Raw genomic sequence first — 21,995 nt, 5'->3', positions numbered from 1 at the left:
GTGTGTGTGTGTGTGTGTGTGTGTGTGTGTGTGAACTAAGGCTGGGTATCGAGCCTCAAACTTTAGGTGCCGAGCAGTAAATAAGTACTGAAAGTTGTCATTAAATTTCCAGTCAGATTCATAATCTTGTTGCCTAATTCTTTGGTTAAAATCATAATTCTGCTAATTTTAGACTGTATTTTGAGTGTATTTTAGATTATTGTACAGGTGCTTGTGTTCAGTCAGTATTTAACATTTGAGTATTGGTTCAGAAACTCAAGTATTGTGTAATTGTATTGTATACCCAGCATATTATTAACAGACTTAAACCCCTTAAAAAAGTGATATGCTGGAGGATGCTGTACCTTTTCTTTAAATTAAACTAATCTCTCTAGTGATAGATATATACATATGGACTTCTTGCTTCTACCTATTAGAGTAGATTAGGTGCATCAACAATCAGTTGAAATTAAATTTGATGGGAAAGTAATGACTAATGGGAACAATGCATTCTTTTTGTTTAGCCTCTCCTGACCACATGCTTTATGAATTTCACTGCAATACTACAAACATACCATTCTACAGTCATTATCATTATTATTACAAATCCACACTACATAAAAACTAGTCTACACAGCTCTAAAATACACTAAACTACACCGGCCCACAGATGCCAGCAACAATTAGAAGGTGTAATCTCTGCACATCTATCTGCCAGGAGGCCTGGGCACAAACGCTGAGCACAGAGAGAGAGAGAGAGAGAGAGAGAGAGAGAGAGAGAGAGAGAGAAAATAACCATTATTATTAGCAGACGAGGCTGTCTGCACTGGAGGCCTGATCACCTTCTTTAAACACACACACTCAGAGGTTCTGGGCTTCGTGCAATCAGATGACACCCTTCTTGTTTTGCCTTGTAATTTTGATTTTTTTTCCGGACATTTAGAATCACCACTGCTTTTGTTGTGCAGTGTGTCGGCATACTGTAATTGGGAAGTTGTACAAACCAAAGGATTCTTTCATCCATCTATGTCCTAATGCTGTCATCCACCTTCTGCTTGGCTGCTGATTACAGTCTGTGTACTGTCTAGCTGTGCAGCACTGACTTAATGTTATTTTGCTAGAGCAGAGCCATTGGAGCGACCCAGATGTCCATATACTATAATCTAATAGTAATTCTAATCTAATCTAAAATGATTCTGCTCTGGATTGGCTAATCCAACACCACTCCTCCTAATCTGACGTCTAATAGACGACATCTGGACAAGATGAAAACATTGCCCGGAGACAATCTGATTGACTTGTTTGGGAACGATAATCTTGTCTGTACAGTAACTTTGTTCCTGTAAGCATGAATTTATCCGCATGTTTACCACTAAACAACACAGACAAATGTTATCTTGTCTTTGGGACAATGTTTACAAGGACCCATAGCAGTGGTGGTCTGGCATTTAGGTTTTTGATCAAATTATTTCAATTTCAATTATTTTGTTATCTTTTTAACATGCCGATGAACATGTTACTTCTTTAAGTGGGACATTTTGGAAGTAAATAATTAAATTGTAAATAATGAAATAGTTAATAAATAGTTGAAACACACTCATATGCACCTCTTCTTTTGCCAGACGGCATGTGTCTCACTGCATTCACACCTCTGCTTAAAAAGAAATGAATAAATACAGAGTCTATATCTGCCTGTGTCAACACGTTCCTTTGAGTGTATAATGGCTCAAATCATCAATAATCAATTTAATGTGTCACCTAGCAAAAGCAGCTCCCCTCATTGTGACCGCTCTTTTTCCTTCTGTCCACTCCTGAGGTGTGATACGACCCCTGAGTGGATGCTCCCTGTCTTTTTCAAGCTGCAGGAGACCTTCTCAAAGAGCATAGCAACAGACCTGTCTTCCCTGTAAAAATAGGATTGGCTTCTGTGAAGCCGACTTGACACCACAGATACAACACACACTTCACTTCATTGATTATGCGCCCAAGCCCCTCAGAGCCCAGCTTTACAAGTGATGTCTTCCCCTCTTCGCCTTGCTCACTCTCCTCATAGCTCCCATTTTGACCCTCTTGCTCAGATTTGGAGCCATTTACCTCACAACTGCATCAATATTTTAGCCCTCCTGGATGCGGAGACTTCCCCCTTTTTTTCGTACATTTCTATTGTTTCCCCTGGATAATGAAATGTTAATGTTATTTGGGAGCAAGAGAGGCATGCTGTTAACACAGGCTGAAGACAACCATGGCAGCTAAATTGCAAAAGTCAAGAAAACTAAGGCCATCTGCATGGGCAGATCCTCTCTAAGAGTACCAAAATCAAGACTTGAGAGCTGCTTTGATTTGGACACACTCTATTGAAGTGGACACTTTGTTAATAGTTACAGTACATACAGTAGGGACAACTGCAGATGCAAAATCAAAGTACTGCCTGTGTAGCCAAAGGCTGTTATACAGTATCTCATTCCTCTGTGACATAGAGCTCCATTGTTGTTTAAAAACTATTTAAATCACACTCCTTTATTACGCTGAACACAAGCACTGTAGTGTACTTTGTGTGGATCCCTCATATACTGCTGCCGTAAATACTCACTACTGCAGCAAACGTATTATTGCACAGCTGAAAATAGGCCCCAAAAAAAGGAACTCCTGTTTGACTAAAGTCTGCATAAATCTACAGTGCTTTTTTAATGAAATTATTTAGCCTTTTAAAAAAAATGACACTATATATTTGTGATTTGTTTTTAAAGATCTATCTTCAGTAGGAACAAATGGGCTTGGGGTTGGCTGAGGAAGTCAGAAGAGACAACATAAAACAATGCTACCTATGTCCGTTGTTTTGACTATTTTGTTGACAATTCATTTTAAACATCTAAGCTTAATTGTTCTTCCAAATATAGGTAAAAGTGTGGCAATTACAATTTTACCTTTGCAGACAAAATATTATTTACCTCCTGTTACTGACATGTTGCTTATTCATTGTTATATTGAATTTTTATGGATGGATCTAAATTATGGTGCCATACATCAAATGATCTTTTACAATTATTTGTTTTAGTGATAACTTGAGATTGTTTTATTACATTCTTTGGACTTGTGAGAGCTCTGTGTTATTCAATATGGGTCCACACACCGTAGCATGCTGGTATTTCATGCTAGCTTTCAACAGCTGTCTATTACCATCCGATAACACATCGAGAGAGGTATAAAACACAGGCTGCGGGGCTGAGGAGGCTGAGCAAACAAACACACTGAGAGGTGGGGAGAGAAAGGACAGATGTATTGAAAGCTGTTGAGTGATGTTTTTTCGTTATTGCTGTGCATACTGTTGACTGAGAGATTTGCAACAGAGACAGAGACAGAGACAGAGACAGAGACAGAGAGAGAAAGAGAGAGATACTGTAGGTGAAGTGTGTTTCAGTAAGAATAACATCCTTTCATATAATTAATAACCAAAACAAGGCCAGACTGTACTACATGGAAATGTGACACACAAAGTAGTATGGCCATGAAAATACCTTGTACATTTCTCAGTAAAGGCTTTTCTCTGAAATTAAATTCACCGTCATTCACTCAGCAGCAATTCTCTAATTCAAAATTTGATGCTAAAAAACATTTTAAAAAAAACAAAGCAAGCCTGATCTCTGATTTCAGAGTATAGCTCAAATGCTCGAGTTATTTTTGGACAAACCAAATTGTCCAAACAGTATGTTCTCATTAATGGTTTCTCACCACATCTATTTGGGCATGATTTTAAAGAACTCAGATTATGGGTTATCCTGGATTATGCAAAGGACCCTGTGCACAAACACTTATCAGTTTCATTTCTTTGTCCTCCCAATGATATTCATGCCAAATCCCACAGCGCCATATCTTTGCTCACAGCTGGCAAGTGTAACTAAAGGATTAAGCAAGCAGCTTCTACAAGCAAATAGATTTCTCCCTACTTCAGAGGAAACTGCTAGTTATGCAGCGCCTATCTGTCCGCCAGGCATGCACAAAAACATGTCTCCCATTTTCTTTCTTTTTTACGTTTTTAACAGTGCAGAGGGAGATGTTGAGAAAAGAGGAGAACGAAAAACAGGAGAGTAAAACACAAAGCACAAAACACACGTATACTGTAGTATATGTATGGGCACAGCCATTCTGGCTTGTTTAGAAAACCACAAGTGTCCTCAACTCTGCATTTAGGTGTTGCATGTTTTCCTGGAATATGGCTGCTAAAACAAGAGGGTGGCTGAACTTCATCTGAACTGGATTTGCTAAAGGACAAATCCGGCACAAAATGAACCTAGGGGTTAATAACACGTGTACCGAGTCGATTGTTCTCTGGGATTTGTTTTCATGCTAATCGAATGTGACCAGTTTTAGCGCAAACCGCTAATTACCTTATAACGCTAGTCATCGGGGCAAGGGTAAAGTAAAAAGAAATCGCTATTTCTATACCACTAACAAGGCTCAAAATAGCACCACACTTCCACGGTAGCAGAATGAGGGTCCCTACATGTAAACCAAAGCATTGAGAACTTTGTAAGTGTACAGACAGTTTATTAAAAAGATAGTTTAGAAAGACAGTAGTGTGTGGCCGTTTAGCTCAGTTGGTAGAGCAGGCGCACATATATACATATATGCAGAAGGTCCAGGGTTAAAGGTGGAAATGCCCATAAAAAAAAAAATCATAACAAAAAAAAGAAATACAGTACTGTTCATGTATATAGGCGGGCGCCATCTTGGGAAAACCAGTCATGACCAGTCGAACGACGAACGCCATGCAACCAGTAACATAGCTCAAGCACGTCGCTCGACTGGTTGTGACTGTTTTCCCAAGATGGCGCCCGCCTGTATACACGTGTTATTAACACCTAGGTTCATTTTGCACTGGATTTGTCCTTTAAAGCACATGTTTAGACATAGCACTCCCACCACCTAAATAACCAATCAGCATGCAAGTATGCAACTGGACAAGCTCTGATTGTCCACCAAGCATCCATGAGTGAGCCTTACAGTTTACAACTGAAATACATGAGGTGAAGCTCCGACTGCTTCCCCATTGCAAATATTTCTGAAGGTTTCTTTCCCATATACGGTCCAGATCAAGCCCAGCCTATGATGGCGATTTCTGATTCTCTGCGTGGCCTCCCCGCCTTCCCTAAGGGAGATGTGTATTAATTAGCATTGATCTGGAGCAAGAAAACACATAGCAGCTTGGGACAGGTCCAAGGCTATCACAGATACAGGAGCTTACTTGAAATACAGAACAGAATACATTTACATTTTACATTTTAGGCAGCTAACTGACAGCTGGATCCAAAGAAATGCACCATGAGTTCAACAATTTCCAGGTAAAAAAATACTCTCAGGTTTTATGCAATCAAATATAAACACTAAGACATTTTGCCATATTTGCTTTACAAATGAAGAATTATTCTTTTACTTATCAAATATTCCAAATATTCCAGTTTCGATTTGATATCAACAAGTATGTTCTGAGTAAGCATCAACATTTTAGTATCAAACTTTTTCTTTGTTGCTCAGTCCTTTGTTTCGAATATACTGCACATTACTCAGGGTCATAGTGCTGATCTAGGCTATCTCACCTGGATCCTTTTGACCATTTTTCTTCTGTAATGACCTAAAAGCCATAATGTAAATGTTTCTAGATCAGCAGTCCTAATCGCAGACTCAAGATGCAGTCCATCTCTTCTTGCTGAGCAGGCAAGGCATCTTTGAGCCATTAGGCTCCAAACAGCTGTGAATGCCTTGTTATGCGCAGAGCAGTGTATCATTGGAGTCAGAGAGAGAGCTGGTAATATCTAATTCAGATAAAAAAGGGTCCATCTGACATCTTTGTATGTGCGGCAAACTCAATTTAGGAATATTCTAGCTTTCTTCTCCTCTCTCTTCCTGTCTGTGTCTAAGCTAGGAGGCCTCATTTAAAATCTCTTGTTCGACACACATTTTGTGCTTACCATCAAATCCCAGTAAAAGTTGTGACACAGCAGTTTGCATTAATTATCTCCAAACCTCTGCAATACAGTTTTATTAGAACTAAAATGGATTTGTGCTGTATTATTATCCTTGTTCTGATCTTCTGAAATAATCATGTAACTAAGAACATTTTACACATAATGAGCTACCTATTGGTAAATTCTTCTTCATTATACTGTACATTTCTCATTTGATCTGATATGTGCATGGCACTATGTGAGAGTGTGGCAGTTTCATGAGATTCAGCAGATCTTGTGCTGTGAGCATCAGCCAGGGACAACAGCAGCATTTTATTTTGTACCTGCAAAGATTTTAAGCATATGGCCACTGACGAGCACTGAGACACAGTAATACATCACAAGCATCATAAAGAATATAATTGTGAAATCAAATGCATTTGCCTTTTAATTTAACCTATTTAGACAGACAAGATCAGCTATTTTGACAATCAATTAATCCTTTATCAAAGCACAAATTGAGCAAAAATACCAAACATTCTCCAGTTCTAGGTTCTCGAATGTGAGATTTGCTACTTTATCTCCTCTTTAATTATAGTAAGCTTTGGGCTCCCGGATAGCTCAGCTGGCAGAGCGGGCGCCCATATATAGAGATTTAGTCCTTGATGCAGCAGGCCTGGGTTCAACTCCGACCTGTGGCCCTTTGCTGCTGTCATTCCCCCTCTTTCTCCCCCTTCACTTCTTCAGCTGTCCTGTCATATATATATATATATATATATAGTAAGCTTTGGGTTTTTGATGGTTGGTTGGGCAAAACAAGATATTTGAATATGTCCCTTGGGACACTGTAATAGTTTCTGACATTGTATAGACCAAACAATTGATGAATTGTACAAATCATATGGAGATTACCAATAATGAATACAGCCATAATTTTCAGCCACATTGGTTGGATAAACATACACTTTACATTGGTTAACAATAAGCAAAGCTTGCTTATGGTAAAAATAAAGGTCTGCGATGTGCTTTAATGTGGCTGGTTGCTGAAAGTGCTTAATATTAGCTCAACCAACTGCAGAAAAGTCCAAAAAGAATCTCATCACATTTCCATTGTTGAGAAAATAGACAGAGGAAGGAAAGGAGAGAAAGAGAGAGAAATGGAGAGTTTGGCTGGGAGGAACAGACAACAATTATACTTGCCCTAGGAGGCCAAGGGAACCTGACCACGTTGCTATGGAAACTCAAGTACAGCAGAAAGTAACAGGAAAATCAATTCAGATTGAGCTTATCTCTCCCTCTCTCTCACTCCCTTCTCATTTCACAAGGGCTACAAGGCACGTTTCCACTCTGAATCACATTTTAACTATTGCCCGGCTGATGCAGCACTAATCACAACTAACACAATGATTTTTCTTTTAATTCCCCGTAAATGGCAAATGTGGATTATAGTGACCAGAAAAAGATATCTTCAAACACGCACACCTCTGAAATTGTATAAAAGAAAGAAGCAAGCATAAATGTGCTACGACTCGACACAAATCACCCTCTGTCTCAGGCACACTATTCATTCTTGCTCTTTCTTTCCTCTCCTCTTCACTCGCTCCCTCGGAGGGGCAACAGCAGCTGTATGCAGGTGATAAGTGTGTGCAGCGATGGGCGTGTGGCTCTGATTGGCTGGCTCATCGCACTGTGCTGATGTGAAGATTGCAGGCTGCGTCTGTCAAAAAGGCCACTCTGCTCACGGTTGTAACATTGTGACGTCACTGGCGCAAATGACAGTTTGACTGGCCACGCTCACAGTGTAACATGAGATCATTCCACCTTTAATATTTCTGCATGACACATCCTTTTACATTTAAGAACCAATCATCGACAGGCATGCAGGACACATTTTTAAATTATGTTAACAACATAATCATAAATTTATCAGACATATAGCCCCACAAGAACAGCTCTGACCATCTAACAGACACTCAAGTTATGACAGAAACTGACTGTCTGCAGCCTTCAGGGAGTTTGGGTGTTGTTTGGATCTCAGTCGTTGGCTGTACAATGGCAAGGTGAGGTCAAAGACAGGCTGCAAGTATACTCAGTGTCTGTGTTTGTCTGTATGTGTTCTCAAGGCTCATGCCAAAGAAGAGGAGAGAAAACGAGCCTTGAAGAAAAATAATGATGCTTGATGCCTCATCCATCATGAAAAAGATAGAGGGTCACCTTGCAGTGAAGTCAGCTGGTCATTTGCTACTGAAGGAGTCAACCTGGAGAACCATTTGTCGAAATCACAGGAGAAGTCAACTGAAACTGATGTGATGCAGTAAGACTGTCCCGTAAATGTTCTTATTTTTATGTACAGTGTATGTTTAAGATGTAATTTTGCAATATTGGAAAAATATTCATATTAATATCCTGACACTGATTTTACCCATTTCACCCAGCCCTATTGCTTTGGGTACGCTGGTCAATTTTGTCTTCAAACAGATAGACAGAATATGGAGTCAACCTGCACTTTATGATAGGAAATAATATAGTCAAAGTATATTTCATTGTCATGTTGTACTAAAAGTGCTAATTTCACCAACAACAGTAGTCTTTAAAATCTCAGCTCAACTTGATACAGATTAGAGCTTAGATCGGCCCAAAAAATCAAGCCCGAACCTGCCCGAGCCCGAGCACGTTGTGTCCGAGCCCGGCCCGGCCCGAAACATTAACTGTAATTATGAGCCCGAGCCCGATTTAAACCCGACAATTTTTTAATACGTGGGCCGTAATAACTGACGTTCTCAACTACAATTCAGAGTTGTTTGAACTGCAGAAATCTGTTTAGAATAATACAACAAGGACGAAGCATGTAAACTGCGCTGTTTGTTTAGAATGGAACGGATCGCAAGTGGATCCGAGTGAAGAAACGTAAAAAAAAAAAAGAAACAATGATGAACAACATATTGTTGTCACTGCCCACGACTTGTTTAAACTGCTTCCATACCTCCGACTTTCCTCCACACTTGCTCAAAGTTAATTCTCCTGTTTTTCATTTTTTCTTCACATCTTCAAGCTCCCGGTGTGATGCGAGCGAGAGGAGGAGACTCCGCGCATGAAGTGCTGCATTTTGTAACTGCAGCCTAACTTTTGTACACATTTGTTACTTTTATATAGCCTATATATATATATTTATAATATTTCTGATTATGGCATAGCTATCTCCCCACCCAAATAGGATAATAAGGTAATGGATATTGCTTGATCAAGGGTCCGGCCCAGGCGCGGTCCGGCCCGGGCCCGGCCCGGCCCGAGGATGTGGCGGAAAATAACGGCCCGAGCCCGACCCGAGGTCCGGTCGGGCTCGGGTCGGGCTCGGGCTTGGGCCGAGAATCTAAACTCTAATACAGATGGACTAATGGCATGGACCCATACAAGTACAGTATATAAAAATATTAGAATAAAAACCACAATTATGATATTTTATCAGAATCCAATTCATGTTTGCAAAGCTCACTTACTATGATAGCCCACATTTGATGAACTAATTTGCTTTCATTCATGTTTCAGATGTTACTGTCACCAACAGTCTGCCCAATAAGATCAAAAGATCGTGGAACAAAAAATTGTAGGACTCTTCTTTTTCTGGTTGACAAAAAAGTTCATTACTGCTAGACTGTATAGTACTCTTTGTGACATGTAAATTGAACTTTATTGTGTAAAATTGGTGGTTTTCACATTTTAAGATAACATTTTCTGAGACAAATCCATAGTCCAAAGTTAAAAAAAAAACAACCTCACTTAAATCTCTTCCTCTGATTGGTGTCCAGCAGGTGCTCTAAAACCATGATCATGTCTAATCAGTGTTACAGATGCCCCACAGGGGGGCACAGGCACCAAGGCACTGTGTGAAAGTTTAAAGAGGCTCAATATGATTTACTGTATTTTTCCAGATTAACCACCCTGGGAGCAGAATAAGACCATGTATTAATCCTTGATTGGATGGAAGACGGGAGAGAAAGAATGGAGTGAAAAATCCCTATTAGGTCAGCAGAGTGATTTGAGTTATTAAGTGCCTTTTTTACTCTAATCAGTCACTTTTAAGATGGGATCAGACACTGTTGCATTATGGGATGTGATTGAGCACACCAGTTTGTCTCCATTTCCCCCAGAGCTTCAGCTGGGAACATATGGGAAGGTTCCTCCATGAACCACGCCACCTGTCACTGACACACGCAGACGCAGACGCGTACAGAGGGAGTTTGCACCTACACAGCCACAGTCATCCAACAGCCCACAACCAGGAGAGTTTATAAACAGAAATTAATTGCTTGTTCCGGCTGTAATTAGCTCACACCATGCTTATTACTAATCTGTGTCTTGGCCTTACGCCAGGCCAGTTCTGGCCCGGCTCCAGTCCATTTTCAACACAGTGTTGCTCTACAGTAATCCATAAGCTCTGGCAGGATGGACCCGTTCCACTAACTGAGCTTTACTCAACTATAAACACATATTTCTAACTTTTTTGTCAACGAGTCCTCATATTAACCTTTTTCTATTACTGTATCGGATTGTCTAAAAATGCACAGTCCTATTTTTACTGTCCTGATTGCATAACAAACTGTGTAAGATCCACAATAAAGTAACACTGAATGTAGTCTTGATATTATACTCTGAATCATGCACAGACAGCCCAAAACTATAAAAACAAATTCAGGACATTACTGTAAACCAGATTCCTGCAGTATAATGATAGCACACTCTACCAAAACAGTGCTTATTTAAGATGCTGTCTTCAATCCAAGTCGAAAACAAAGGGGCATCCCCATCACAGAAAGCCAAATTGCCTATTAAAGATGAGAGCATGTTTAGTCTCCCAATGCGCCCAGCCATCACCACCCTAATCATTCCCTGCCTAAACAGCCTAATGGCTGCCATATTGCTACTGTTTATTAGTAAACACTGATGGAAGAGTGCCCGCTTCAACAGTTGTTGATTTTGTCTATCCGTATGGAGTATCAGCTGGGAATCACAGCTACCGTGCCAGAACGTTGTCTGCTGTTCAGTCTCCCGTCACTAAACAGATCGCTTTATTGTTTTATGTGCATAGTGAATAGGATGTCAGTAGATGGCATAATATAATACATTAACCGTAAAGCATTAAACAAATCTGAAAGCTGAGAACAGTCCTTCTTCTGGTATTTCTACTTCACTAGATTGTTCTACTGATGTCTTATAAAATTATACCTTGTAAAAGCAAGGTAGAATTAAAATGTGCATTGTATTTCGGCACGAATTACAAGTGTGTGCATCAGCCGCTGAGCCATAAGGATACTCCAAAGATGACCTTAGGTTTAAGATGCTTTTGGGAAGCCCAGTCCAAGATCGATTTGCCTCCATCTCTGTCTCAGTAACCCTTCTATCGATCCTTATCAAATATGTATCACATCCTCAAGCCTTCACCGCAGCTAAGATGGAGACTTCAAACAGCAACAGCTCAAACAGAAAGTCAAAGAAGAGCTTGGTTTCTTTCTTTCCAAATGGCAAATTTCAAAGCAGAGGGAAGATGTGAAACCAAAATAATAATGTAATACTAAAAATGGGACCCAAAACAAAAGCTTTAAAACAAAAATGTAATCTCGGAAGCTATAACATTAAAGCTTTCAAAATAACAATGAATAAATGCTATCCTAATGCGAGCTTTACAAAAGACAGTAGGTTTAGTATGCTACAAAATGCACCAGAGAGACACACTGTGCACACAATACATGAAGAAAACAACCCCCCAACTATCTCTGCTCTAACCTCACTTCTTACTAAAAGGGTCTTGTCTCGTCCTCTTCCAATTCCCCAAACTCTCCTTCACACAGCACTCATATGTTGCAAATGCACAAAATGCATCCTTCAGCTCATGTTCCCATAATTCTCTGTGGCAGCAGCGTGATTAATGCACACAAATATTGATTTTTTTTTTTTCTTTGCTCTTTTTTTTTATTTCTTTCAGGAGAGTGCCCCCCGTCCCACCCCACCCCCAAACACTTCCTACTTGACAGAATCAGACCTTGCACTCCGTCACTCACATGTATAGACAATGAATATTACAGCACCTTTAGACGCACCAACACACACACACACACACACACACACACACACACACACACACACACACACACACACACACACACACACTGTACAAACAATAAGCACGCCCCCCCATCTCCTTAGTTTTCAGGCAGCTGTGTGTGAGTGGACTGGGAAAAGGGGTGCAGCGAAAGACAAGGGTCAGCATTTCACTAACTGCTGATCTGTGTAGGAGGAGGGGGGAGCAAAATGATAGGCTGTGTTGTTTTCATAGGGTTTCACTGCAGGATGGGTGGAGTAGTTTGCAAAAAAAACACATCATGCACCCACAAACTCAGACACATGTATATTTGCAGGCGTGATCTGGTACCAGTACATATTAATACCTAGATATTGCTGTGAATTGCTATGTGGTTACATGCAGGGATCACCCATTTTCTAGCCCCTGAAAAACAAGATCAACAAACCATGTTTGTGCAAGGAGAGACAGAAATCTAGAGAGAGATGAAGAATGAGAGGCAGAGACAGAGCGAAGGAAAAGTGAGTGAGGTAGGAAAGTGGGAAGGGGAAGAAGGCAGAGGGAAAAGATCATGTGGCTAATGTGACGCAGTCCCTTGTTTACCAAAGAAAAAACCTCGCCCACTCTCCTCTCTTGCCTTCAAATCTTCTCCTTCTCAGTCTCTTGTTTTCCCAACTCTCTTCTCACTTCCTCTCCTCTAATCTGCCCTCTCCTCCTCTAACATTTCCTTGCATCTTCTTTCCTTCCAAGCTCAATTCTATCACTGTGCCCTCCTTTCAAGGTTGGCCTGACTTTGGGCGTGTTGAATTTACAGCCCTGTCTCCGCCTGCCTCTCAGTGCCCTCACTGTCAATCTCAGTGAAAAATGGAGGCGGTGGCACATCACTGGCATGATAAATTCCTGCTGAGCAGTGATCTTGTAAACCAAACACCTACAGTAGCCCCTTAGAAGACATCCTAACATTCCAGCGACTGGGCTGGTGGCTGGTTAAGACTGTGATTCTATTAGCAAGCAAAATCTTTAATTATCCTCTATAAGCACTCAATAAGAACCCATGAGAGAGGAATGAGCAGATACGAGGGTGCAGAGGCACTTTCATCACTTAAATGCTAAACACACAGTTGGGAATCCGCTGACATGAATGTGACTGAAAAATGTAACTGGAGATTTTTTTTACTGATGCTGTGAGTATTGGAGTGACTTATTTGCATAAAGCAAATAAAAAAACAGCATTTTCCACGCAGGAGGAAATTGACTGGGGCGCTGTGCCAAGCAGGTTATGCAATGAGGTGAGAAGAGAGGAGAGAAGGCCGATAGTCAAGGCCAGCGGAGGAGGATGGAAAGGAATGGAGGACTGAAGGAAGAGAAGAGTAAATAAAAAGAAACAAAAGAAGAACACAAAGCAAGAGGAGAGGAGAGAAGAAAAGTGGAAGAGAAAAGAGGAGGCACTTACTGATCTCTTTGTATTGTTTTCAATGTAAATGCAACATATACAATGTCAGCGTCTGACATATATTATAAAACAGATATCCTATGTACAGTATACACAAAAATATAAACCTCTCTACATTTAGTGTGAGTTAAGTCCAACTAGGGGCAGCCAATATCACTTTACATTGGTATGTTTTATATATTATATTTTTATAATTATGTATTTTATACCATAGCATCAATATATATCATGATATAATACATTATCTCTAAAAACAATGGAGAAATTGATCATAAATAAAATACACAGACATGATATTGTCTGTTTTAAGCAGACAAATCAAAGTATGGATGCAAAAATGTTCATATAAAATCACAAATTACTATAAAGCTGTCGACGATTAACAATTGTATATTGCCTAACAGCATATATCATAATATTGCCCATTGTTTAGTTAAACATAAGGGGAAAAAGTGATAAATAGTCGCATACAATTAAGAGGATGGAATAGCAAGATGGAAGCACATCCAGGAAGTAGGAATGGCTAATGGAGTCTTAGGTCTCCATCAGATATGTATCTAAAGCTGTGTCAGGCGTCCCACTGGATGAACGACTGAATGAAGGTGGTAGAGTTAGCATTTAGCACAGTTAGCAAGAGATGAGCCCGAGATGAGTTGTTTTTAAAATGTTATGAAATGAACATAATGAATCAAATAGGTGCTCTCTGCATGAAGAGTGTATGTTGCAGTTCCCATCTTAGCCCCGTCTTAAAACGTCTTGTTTTGTCTGATCAACTGTCCAACAACCAGACGTTCAGTTTACAATCAAAGAGGACTAAGAAAACCAAACAATATTCACATTTGAGATGCTGAATCATTTTCACTTTTTTGCCATCTTTACTTAAACAATTAATTATCAAAATAGTTGCCTATTTTGCTGTCGATGAACAAATCCATTAATTGAGCAATTGTTTCAGCTCTAGAAAAGTAAAAGAAATACGTTTTCCTACTAAGAATGACTTGAAACAGCTAGTAATATGACATTAAAATAATACATACGTAAGATGTTTTTTTTACTGAAAACGATGATCAATTTTGAGAAAATGTGTTTCTTGTTTAAATATGACTAACACCTCGCCTTAATTACCTAGGCTAAACCAAAGTGTGTTTAATAAACTATTCCTCACTAACATTTGTTGTATGGGTCAAGATGATGAACATAATAACATCCAGCTTTCACTATACTGTGGTATTGTCCCATAATTAATTTCAATTGGATTTAAACTGGTCTCCAAATTTGCAAGATGCCTACACTTACAGAACAAGATTTGAATGGATGCAAATGTTGACACATGCATAAAAAGCTCTCTAAGCACAGCGGCACTGTGTGTATCATTTGTTACAGAGATTATGTTGACTCCGTGCTAATGTTGCTTCTATATCTGTAGAAGGTAAGAAAAGTCAATAAGAACTCACTGTGTGGGTGATGTACACCCAATTGTACATGCTTGGTAGAGAAGAAAAATCATCTGCAGCAGCTCTGAGCTCATATATTACAACAAATACCGCACATCAGGACGACTCAAAACAGCCAAAATGTTACTGTAAGAAGACTTTATGCGCAAATTGCACAACATACAACTGTATGCATCTTAAAGGAGAGTGCAATGTCTCAGGGACAGCATGTTCTTTAACGATCATTCCATATCTAAGCACTTTTTTTTTGGTTTTGTTGAAGCTCTTCTCTGCAACCAAGGCCGCCCGCCTCATTACGCTGCCTCATATCATGAATGATGAGAGACAAAAGGTAGGTAGATGGAAAAACACAAAAAACACACCATCCCAGCCCCATCCCTTTTCAAAAGCATGGTAACTTGAAACAGCATGTAAAAAAAAAAAAAAGCCACAACTACACAGACATAAGCATGTGCACACTGTTACACAAAGGTGCATGTGACAACAGACACATGCATTAAAATAAAGGTCCACCATATAAAATCCTGGCAGCAACACAATAGGACACAGCTCGACTCCTCCCCTCCCTACTTACTTTCTTTGGTTTTTTTGCCTCTTTCATCTCTCTATTAGCTCTGTCAATTGTTAATCAAAAGCAGCAAAGGAGGCGATCGGAGCCGGGCATTTGAAAGGTCGTGCTGCGAGATCCATTTTAAAATTCATGACGGGTTAATGGTATATTATTGGCAACATTAGGACCCAGTGAGCTTGCGTCGTGCTCATTCACATTGAAAACAGGCGGCTTCAAATGACTACTAAGCAGTCCTCATTCTGAGAGGTAATTCATATTGTAATTAACTTTACAATCACAGCTGATTAATTAAGACAGGCCCTAGTCTGTAATTATGCATCTATTTTTGACCCTAATGTGAATCACTGGATATTCAAAGATTTCAGTGGCAGTGATTTAAGCCAGTTTCCTCTCTACGGGCAAGTTACTGATCTCAAAAAGCACATTTACACCTGACGTTATTAAACAAGCAGACAAATAATCAGTAGTGACCAAAGATTTAGATGTTTCAGGGTATGTACACTGTTGATGTTCATCATTTGCTTAATAATTATGTGACATCATCCACCTAAATTGTTCAAAAACACCATCCTGGTGTCGAGAAATATCTGGAGCCTTGACTGATCTTTCTCGCATTCTGATGCACAATGCAAGGGTAGGAAAGTGCGCTTGATCTTACCGTTCCCAACAAAAAACCTAAGATTAATAATTCAGTGTGGCTGTTGGATAGCTTTATTTTGTGTCCACTGAGACCAAATCTTCTTTCATGAAAAATTGAAGAAAAAAAAAAGAGAAGAAAAGGGGGGCGGAGAAGCAGAACTGCACCCAGTTGCTGTTGTCAAGCCCTGTTGGTATCCTTATGGCCTCTCTCGTGCTTTTCGCTCACGCACAAACACTAACACACTTGCACACACATCCCTCTAACCCTCGCTCCTATAGTAAACATACCCTCTCCATAACAGTGCAAGGTGAATCCGCTCATGCATCAGAATCGACCATCAAATATTTATCACAGAGCAGCAGTGATTTTGACAGTGTGCTCATGCTTTTGACAGCACTCGCCTGCTGCAATACTTATTGGAGTAAACACGGACAATCCAATATCGTTGTTCTTTTGAACGCTTGCGAAAGAACTCAAAAGAACACTGAGCATACAATATAATCTATCAAAACTTCACTGCATGTTCTAAAAGCCTTCAGACCTGCTGTAAAAAACAGGAAAGACGTCACTGTAGACACTACAATAAGAGCTGATTTAAGAAATGATTGGCAATAATTGCTGTCAATGTAAAGGTATGACACATGCACACACACGCGCGCACACACACACACACACACACACACACACACACACACACACACACACACACACACACACACACACACACACACACACGTATAATTCACAGAAATGGTTTTACTGTTTTTCCTAATTCAAGCTAACAGACCGTTGCTTTTGATAAAGATGTAGAGGAGATTTTTTTAGAGAGAAAGCATTTTATCCTCATAATGAACTCCTTTTTGCAGCAACAGATGAGGTAAACATCATCTCTGAGTCTTGTCTACATGATTAATTTCATTTACAGAATGTAATCATATCTGCATGCTGCATATTTGTCCAATGTCCGTGACATTAGGCAATGTCTTCAACTGGTAGCTCGCAGCGAGTAACTCGAGTAACCTCAAGTAAATAAGTCGCTGGCATGGATCAAAAGACACATCTTCATGCTTGAGTAGACACATTTAAAATGCCACCAAAACACCGTCCCAGATTCTGCCCTCAGTCAAATGACATCAAGTGCTCACTTACAGGTCCCTGAACACCCCAGTATGAAGCGAAATCAGCCAGCGGGCAGTACATGGAGCAATCAAGAGATAAGCATCCCATTTAACTTGAGAAAAAAATCCAACCCGCAGAACATTCTGGTGTCTTGCGTTATCATGCTGTGCCACTGGATTCAAACAAGAAGGGTAACTAGGTCAATGACGCTATGTAAACTGTTCCACTTTTCCCCTTGCTGGACTCAAAATGGAGAAGGCTGAGGTGAAGTGTGTATAGGAGAGAGAAGCTCAGTGATTCAATGTGACAGTTATCAACATCCTCTGGCTAGTGAGAGGACAGGGCTGTGCAGAGCTGCAGAGCCTCAGTAATGGCAGACTACGACAGAAAACAGGTAAGAAGATGACTCACAGTGAAACAGAACATAGTGTCCGAAGAGCACGGAGCGGAGCAGAGCAGGGATAAACAGCCCCAAACAAAAAGCAACACACCTCTCCCTTCGTCAAACATTCAATCTTGCAGTTTTGGCACAAAAGGGCTTCACTGTGTGCTCTTTAATAACTGAAATACCTTCTATACAGTCATTTTAATATAAACACTGGCATTTTACTGTTACATATTACACATTTGGCTTGATTTTTTATTTTTATTTTTATTTTTTATACAAAGTATTACTTGTCTTACCTGAGCTGAGTGAAACTGTGTCTTTCTCCCATGATACAACAGTGACGTAGGCCTCAACAGAAGCAGGGATAATGCACTTGAAGACGGCTACACTGCCTCTCATAGCCTTCTGGTCGGCTACTCGAACTGTGTAGGGTTCCCGTGAAACTGTAGATCAGTGAAAATAAAATTACATGACAAGTCGTATTCATAACAGACCAACTACGTTATTATTTACTTTTTCATTTTTTTGTGACAGGGTTGGTGTCCCGATTAAGACACAGTATCAAGCTCTCATCTAGAAAAGTTCAAAGCTGCTGGAGTCTCCTTGAGCAAACTAAATCCCTCACAGCACCAGGGCATTGACTCACAATACTACTTTTTAGTGTACAATTATGCAACATTATACTGGAATACTATTAAGTTTTTATTAATTTTTGTGCCAACATGGACGAGAAGTCCTTAAAGTACTCAGAAAAAATGAAAATCTACAATTCCATCTGCTGAGGAATATACAACGGAAAGCTCTATAGTAGATACTGAGTGGACCATACGATGAGAAAAACCACATTGTTCATAATTGTGATTTAAGTGCAATTTGAATCAGTTCACTCAAGTAATTAAAAATAATTTGATGTCTCCGACCTACTTAAGCATTTAGATATTTTTTTAAATATATGCTCTTACAAAGACAATTTTTACGATCACTTATCTGGAGCAAGATATCCATCAATCAGACTCAGATCAATTAATTAAAGTCATGCTCCAAATGCTTTGAGCTTTTGCTCTTTGTCAAAGGGACATGTGATATAATTTTGGAAACATGCACTTAATTCATTTGTACAACGCACATTTATACACTCACATTCATTTGTCTTTCAAGTATTTGATTTTACCAATGTATTATTACAAAAAGCATCACACCACTAGTAGTGTTGCTACTAGAACTACATGACACTCTTTAATCTCGCTCTCACTACTACCACTACTACTACTAGTGATACTGCTCTTTCCCTCACCACCACCATTACTACAAGCTCTTCCTGCTACACCAAGCCCTCCTCTGTGGACTCACCAGCTTTGATGTGGACATCCTGACTCCTGATCTTGCCAGAGGGGTTCTCGGCAGTGCAGTAGTACGTGTTGTCGTGGATCAGCTTGCTGAAGCTGGATGGCAGGAAGTTGAAGATCTGGAGGGTTCCATTGGGGTGGACGTGGCGGATGCCCGGGACATCGTAGATCTCCTCGCCGGTCGCCAGATACCAGCGCAACGAGGCAGGAGGTGCGCCACCAGCAGGACAGGGCACAGAGGTCCCTGTGGTGCTGGCAAATACTACCTCTTGCAAAGATGCATTGACAAAATATAAGCTGGAATGTAGGTCCTCACTGAAAACTGCAAGAGAGAAACACAAGATGTTCACTGTTACAACCATGTATTGTATTTGATCCCTTTTCCTGTTAATAGTTTGGAAGCAAAACATTGAATGAAGTTCTCAAAAGAAATCTGTAGCAGAGAGCACAGACTTTTGGCCAAACATGTACTTTTTGTTCTTCTTTATATTCAGATTGTTTGGTATTTTAGTGAAAATGTCAAAAATTAGATAGCACAAATTAGTATTCCTCTAAAGTCAGTCACTGTAAGTGATTCTATTTTGGAACATGATCAGTAGTTTAGGATTCATCACTGTATTCCCATCTCTGGGACCTCGGGAACATTAAATTAACATAAACTACCATCAATTATGAAATAAGGTCAGCTGCCTTGATCATGTTCAAGCTTTAATTCAAGCCAACATCACAGAAATGAGACTGACGTTAAATTCAGTTTGTGCGGGACCATTCTCCAGAGGAGAGGAGGGTAATAAATGTCAATGTTGGACCAATTAGTTCTATAGTAATCTACAGCTGTTTGATTCAGAGTGATAAAGCCAGCATATGTTGCAATCTCAGCTTCTCTGTGTGAGAGAAAGTCAGTTTGTAGTGTTTGTATTTTAGGCGAATACTTGTATATACAGTATTTGTGTATGTATCTCGCTTTCCATCTCAGCCTGGTGACAAGCCCAGAGGCTCTGCACTAAATGGCTTACAGTGGCACTGGCAGTTGGCTTGGACCCTCCCTGGGGAGAAAACATTTTAGCACTTCATAAATTTCTAACAAGGTTTCAAATTGCAGACGTTTTCCATCCTTTTCTCTGCTTCAGCAGCTCTCAACCGCAATGAGACACTCCAACGACATGCTTATGTACACACGCACATCCACATAACACTCATTTGTTGTTACAAATAAGGAATACTCATTCAAAATCATTAGCACACTAACGATCAATACTGCAGCATTTTTCAAAAATTCTTTGTTGACATATTGGATATCTGGACATTTGCACCACTTCTGAAATGCAAACAAGTCTGCACTCTCTGTGTTACAGAAACTGGTGTATGCATTGGTAAACCTATTTAGATAATGAGGGCTGACTGTGGGGAGTTTTCATCCACATGAAAGAAGCTGTAGCCATGTCCAATAACTGATGTCTGACCACATGCATTATTATGTTGTGAACTACTTTAATGTTGGCTATGAAAAAATATATCACACAATGTATTTATTTATTTTTCTTTATAATTGAGGTCATTGAGAAAGGTATAGGCTACTGTAAGACAGATGCAACAAAACTATTAAAGGAGGCCTGGAAACAGGTCTAATCAGCCATGAGTAGAAACACCTGTGTAGATTTACCATGGTGTGTAACACTAGCTAGGGCTTAACATTTCAAGCTGGTATAGTTAAAGATTTTTTTTAGAGGGGAAAAACACAAGATGGAGGATGTGCACAATATCTTAGATATTAGCACAATTATTTGTACTCATTAAGTCCTGTATTGACAGAGTTAAATATGGGTAAAACTTATGCATTGACACACTGACATTTGGTATACCAAAGTGACCCATAACATCTAGAAAAGGTGCTGTTGTTGTTTTGCTAGCAATATGGCAATATTTAGCTACAGTGATGGAAAGTCACAAAGTACATTTACTCAAGTACTGTACTTACTTTAGTACAATTTTGAGGTATTTGTACTTTACTTTCCATTTTTTGCTTCTTCTGGACCAACTGCAACTTAAAATGCTGCTTACACCTTGTTGCATTAATAATATTACTATAATCCAATACTATAATATATAATGTTAGAATAATATCACCTCTGACGGGATTCTGCATAATTTATACTTTTACTTCAGATACATTAAATACACCTTGCTGACACTACTTATGTACTTTTACTTTAGTAAAAATGAATGTTACTACTTTTACTCAAGTAAAGGTGATCTGAGTGCTTCTTCCACCACTGTTTAGCTCGATGGTGGAAATATAAGCTGTAACCTTTTGCGCTGAACTTAGCTGACTTTTGTTGTATAGCTACATGTTAACATTAGCTGTATTTAGCGTCTCTTAAAATATCTGCTAGATTTTACAAAACATTAGCTAGCTATAAGTGAAAACGACCAACAAACCCTTAGTTTTTCCTCTTTTAGCTAGCTAGCAGCTGCTGAAAGATGCATTTCTGTCACTCTGAAGTCGGTACGACCTTCAGCTCTGGGGTGCGGGTGTGCGCCCCATGTAGGCTGAGTCGTTGGAAGCAGCCTGCTTTTTTTCAATTTTATTTTTAAAGCGGCCCGGTTTCCACTCTGACCCGCGGCCCCTTTGCTGCGTGTCATCCCCTCTCTCTTCCCCCTTTCCTGTCTATCTGCACTATAATAAAAAAAAGCCCAACAAATAATTAAAAAACAAAACAAAAACAATAACAACAACACACAGGCTACGCAATTATTAACATACAGTACAAAAACACTGCTTGTAATTATAATAGGCCTAATTCAAAATTTGTGGAAATGATGCATACTGGAAGTTTACAAAATCTTATAATATCAGATATTGAGACTGTGTTTACTTATGCAGTTGTTTGTAGCCTTGTAACAAAATTACTCTTCGACTGGGATATAGCTTTAAACATTAGATGTTTAATCTATAGACATGATACTGCAAACAACTTGCAATGTTTATTAGCAAGTCTGGATGTGTTTTGGTGCATTTTTTCTTAT

The 21,995-nt window shown here is 39.6% G+C and overlaps 1 protein-coding gene across 5 annotated transcripts in view; it reads right to left on the bottom strand.

Annotated features, from left to right (window-relative positions):
- The window catches only part of dscamb (Down syndrome cell adhesion molecule b), a 119,107-nt gene that overhangs the window by 81,888 nt on the left and 15,224 nt on the right, over positions 1-21,995 (bottom strand). For all 5 annotated transcript variants that reach the window (XM_031290847.2, XM_036004320.1, XM_036004321.1 and 2 more), the window contains exons 2-3: positions 18,973-19,290; positions 17,919-18,065 (exon numbers count right to left, since the gene is read on the bottom strand). In XM_031290847.2, coding sequence (XP_031146707.1) covers positions 17,919-18,065; positions 18,973-19,290 — 465 coding nt within the window. The remainder of the gene's footprint in view (positions 1-17,918; positions 18,066-18,972; positions 19,291-21,995) is intronic.

This window comes from Sander lucioperca, chromosome 8 (genome assembly GCF_008315115.2).
Source record: "Sander lucioperca isolate FBNREF2018 chromosome 8, SLUC_FBN_1.2, whole genome shotgun sequence".
Taxonomy (NCBI): domain Eukaryota; kingdom Metazoa; phylum Chordata; class Actinopteri; order Perciformes; family Percidae; genus Sander; species Sander lucioperca.
The sequence above is the reverse complement of the archived record's forward strand: the minus strand, read 5'-3'. Positions and strand labels throughout refer to the sequence as shown.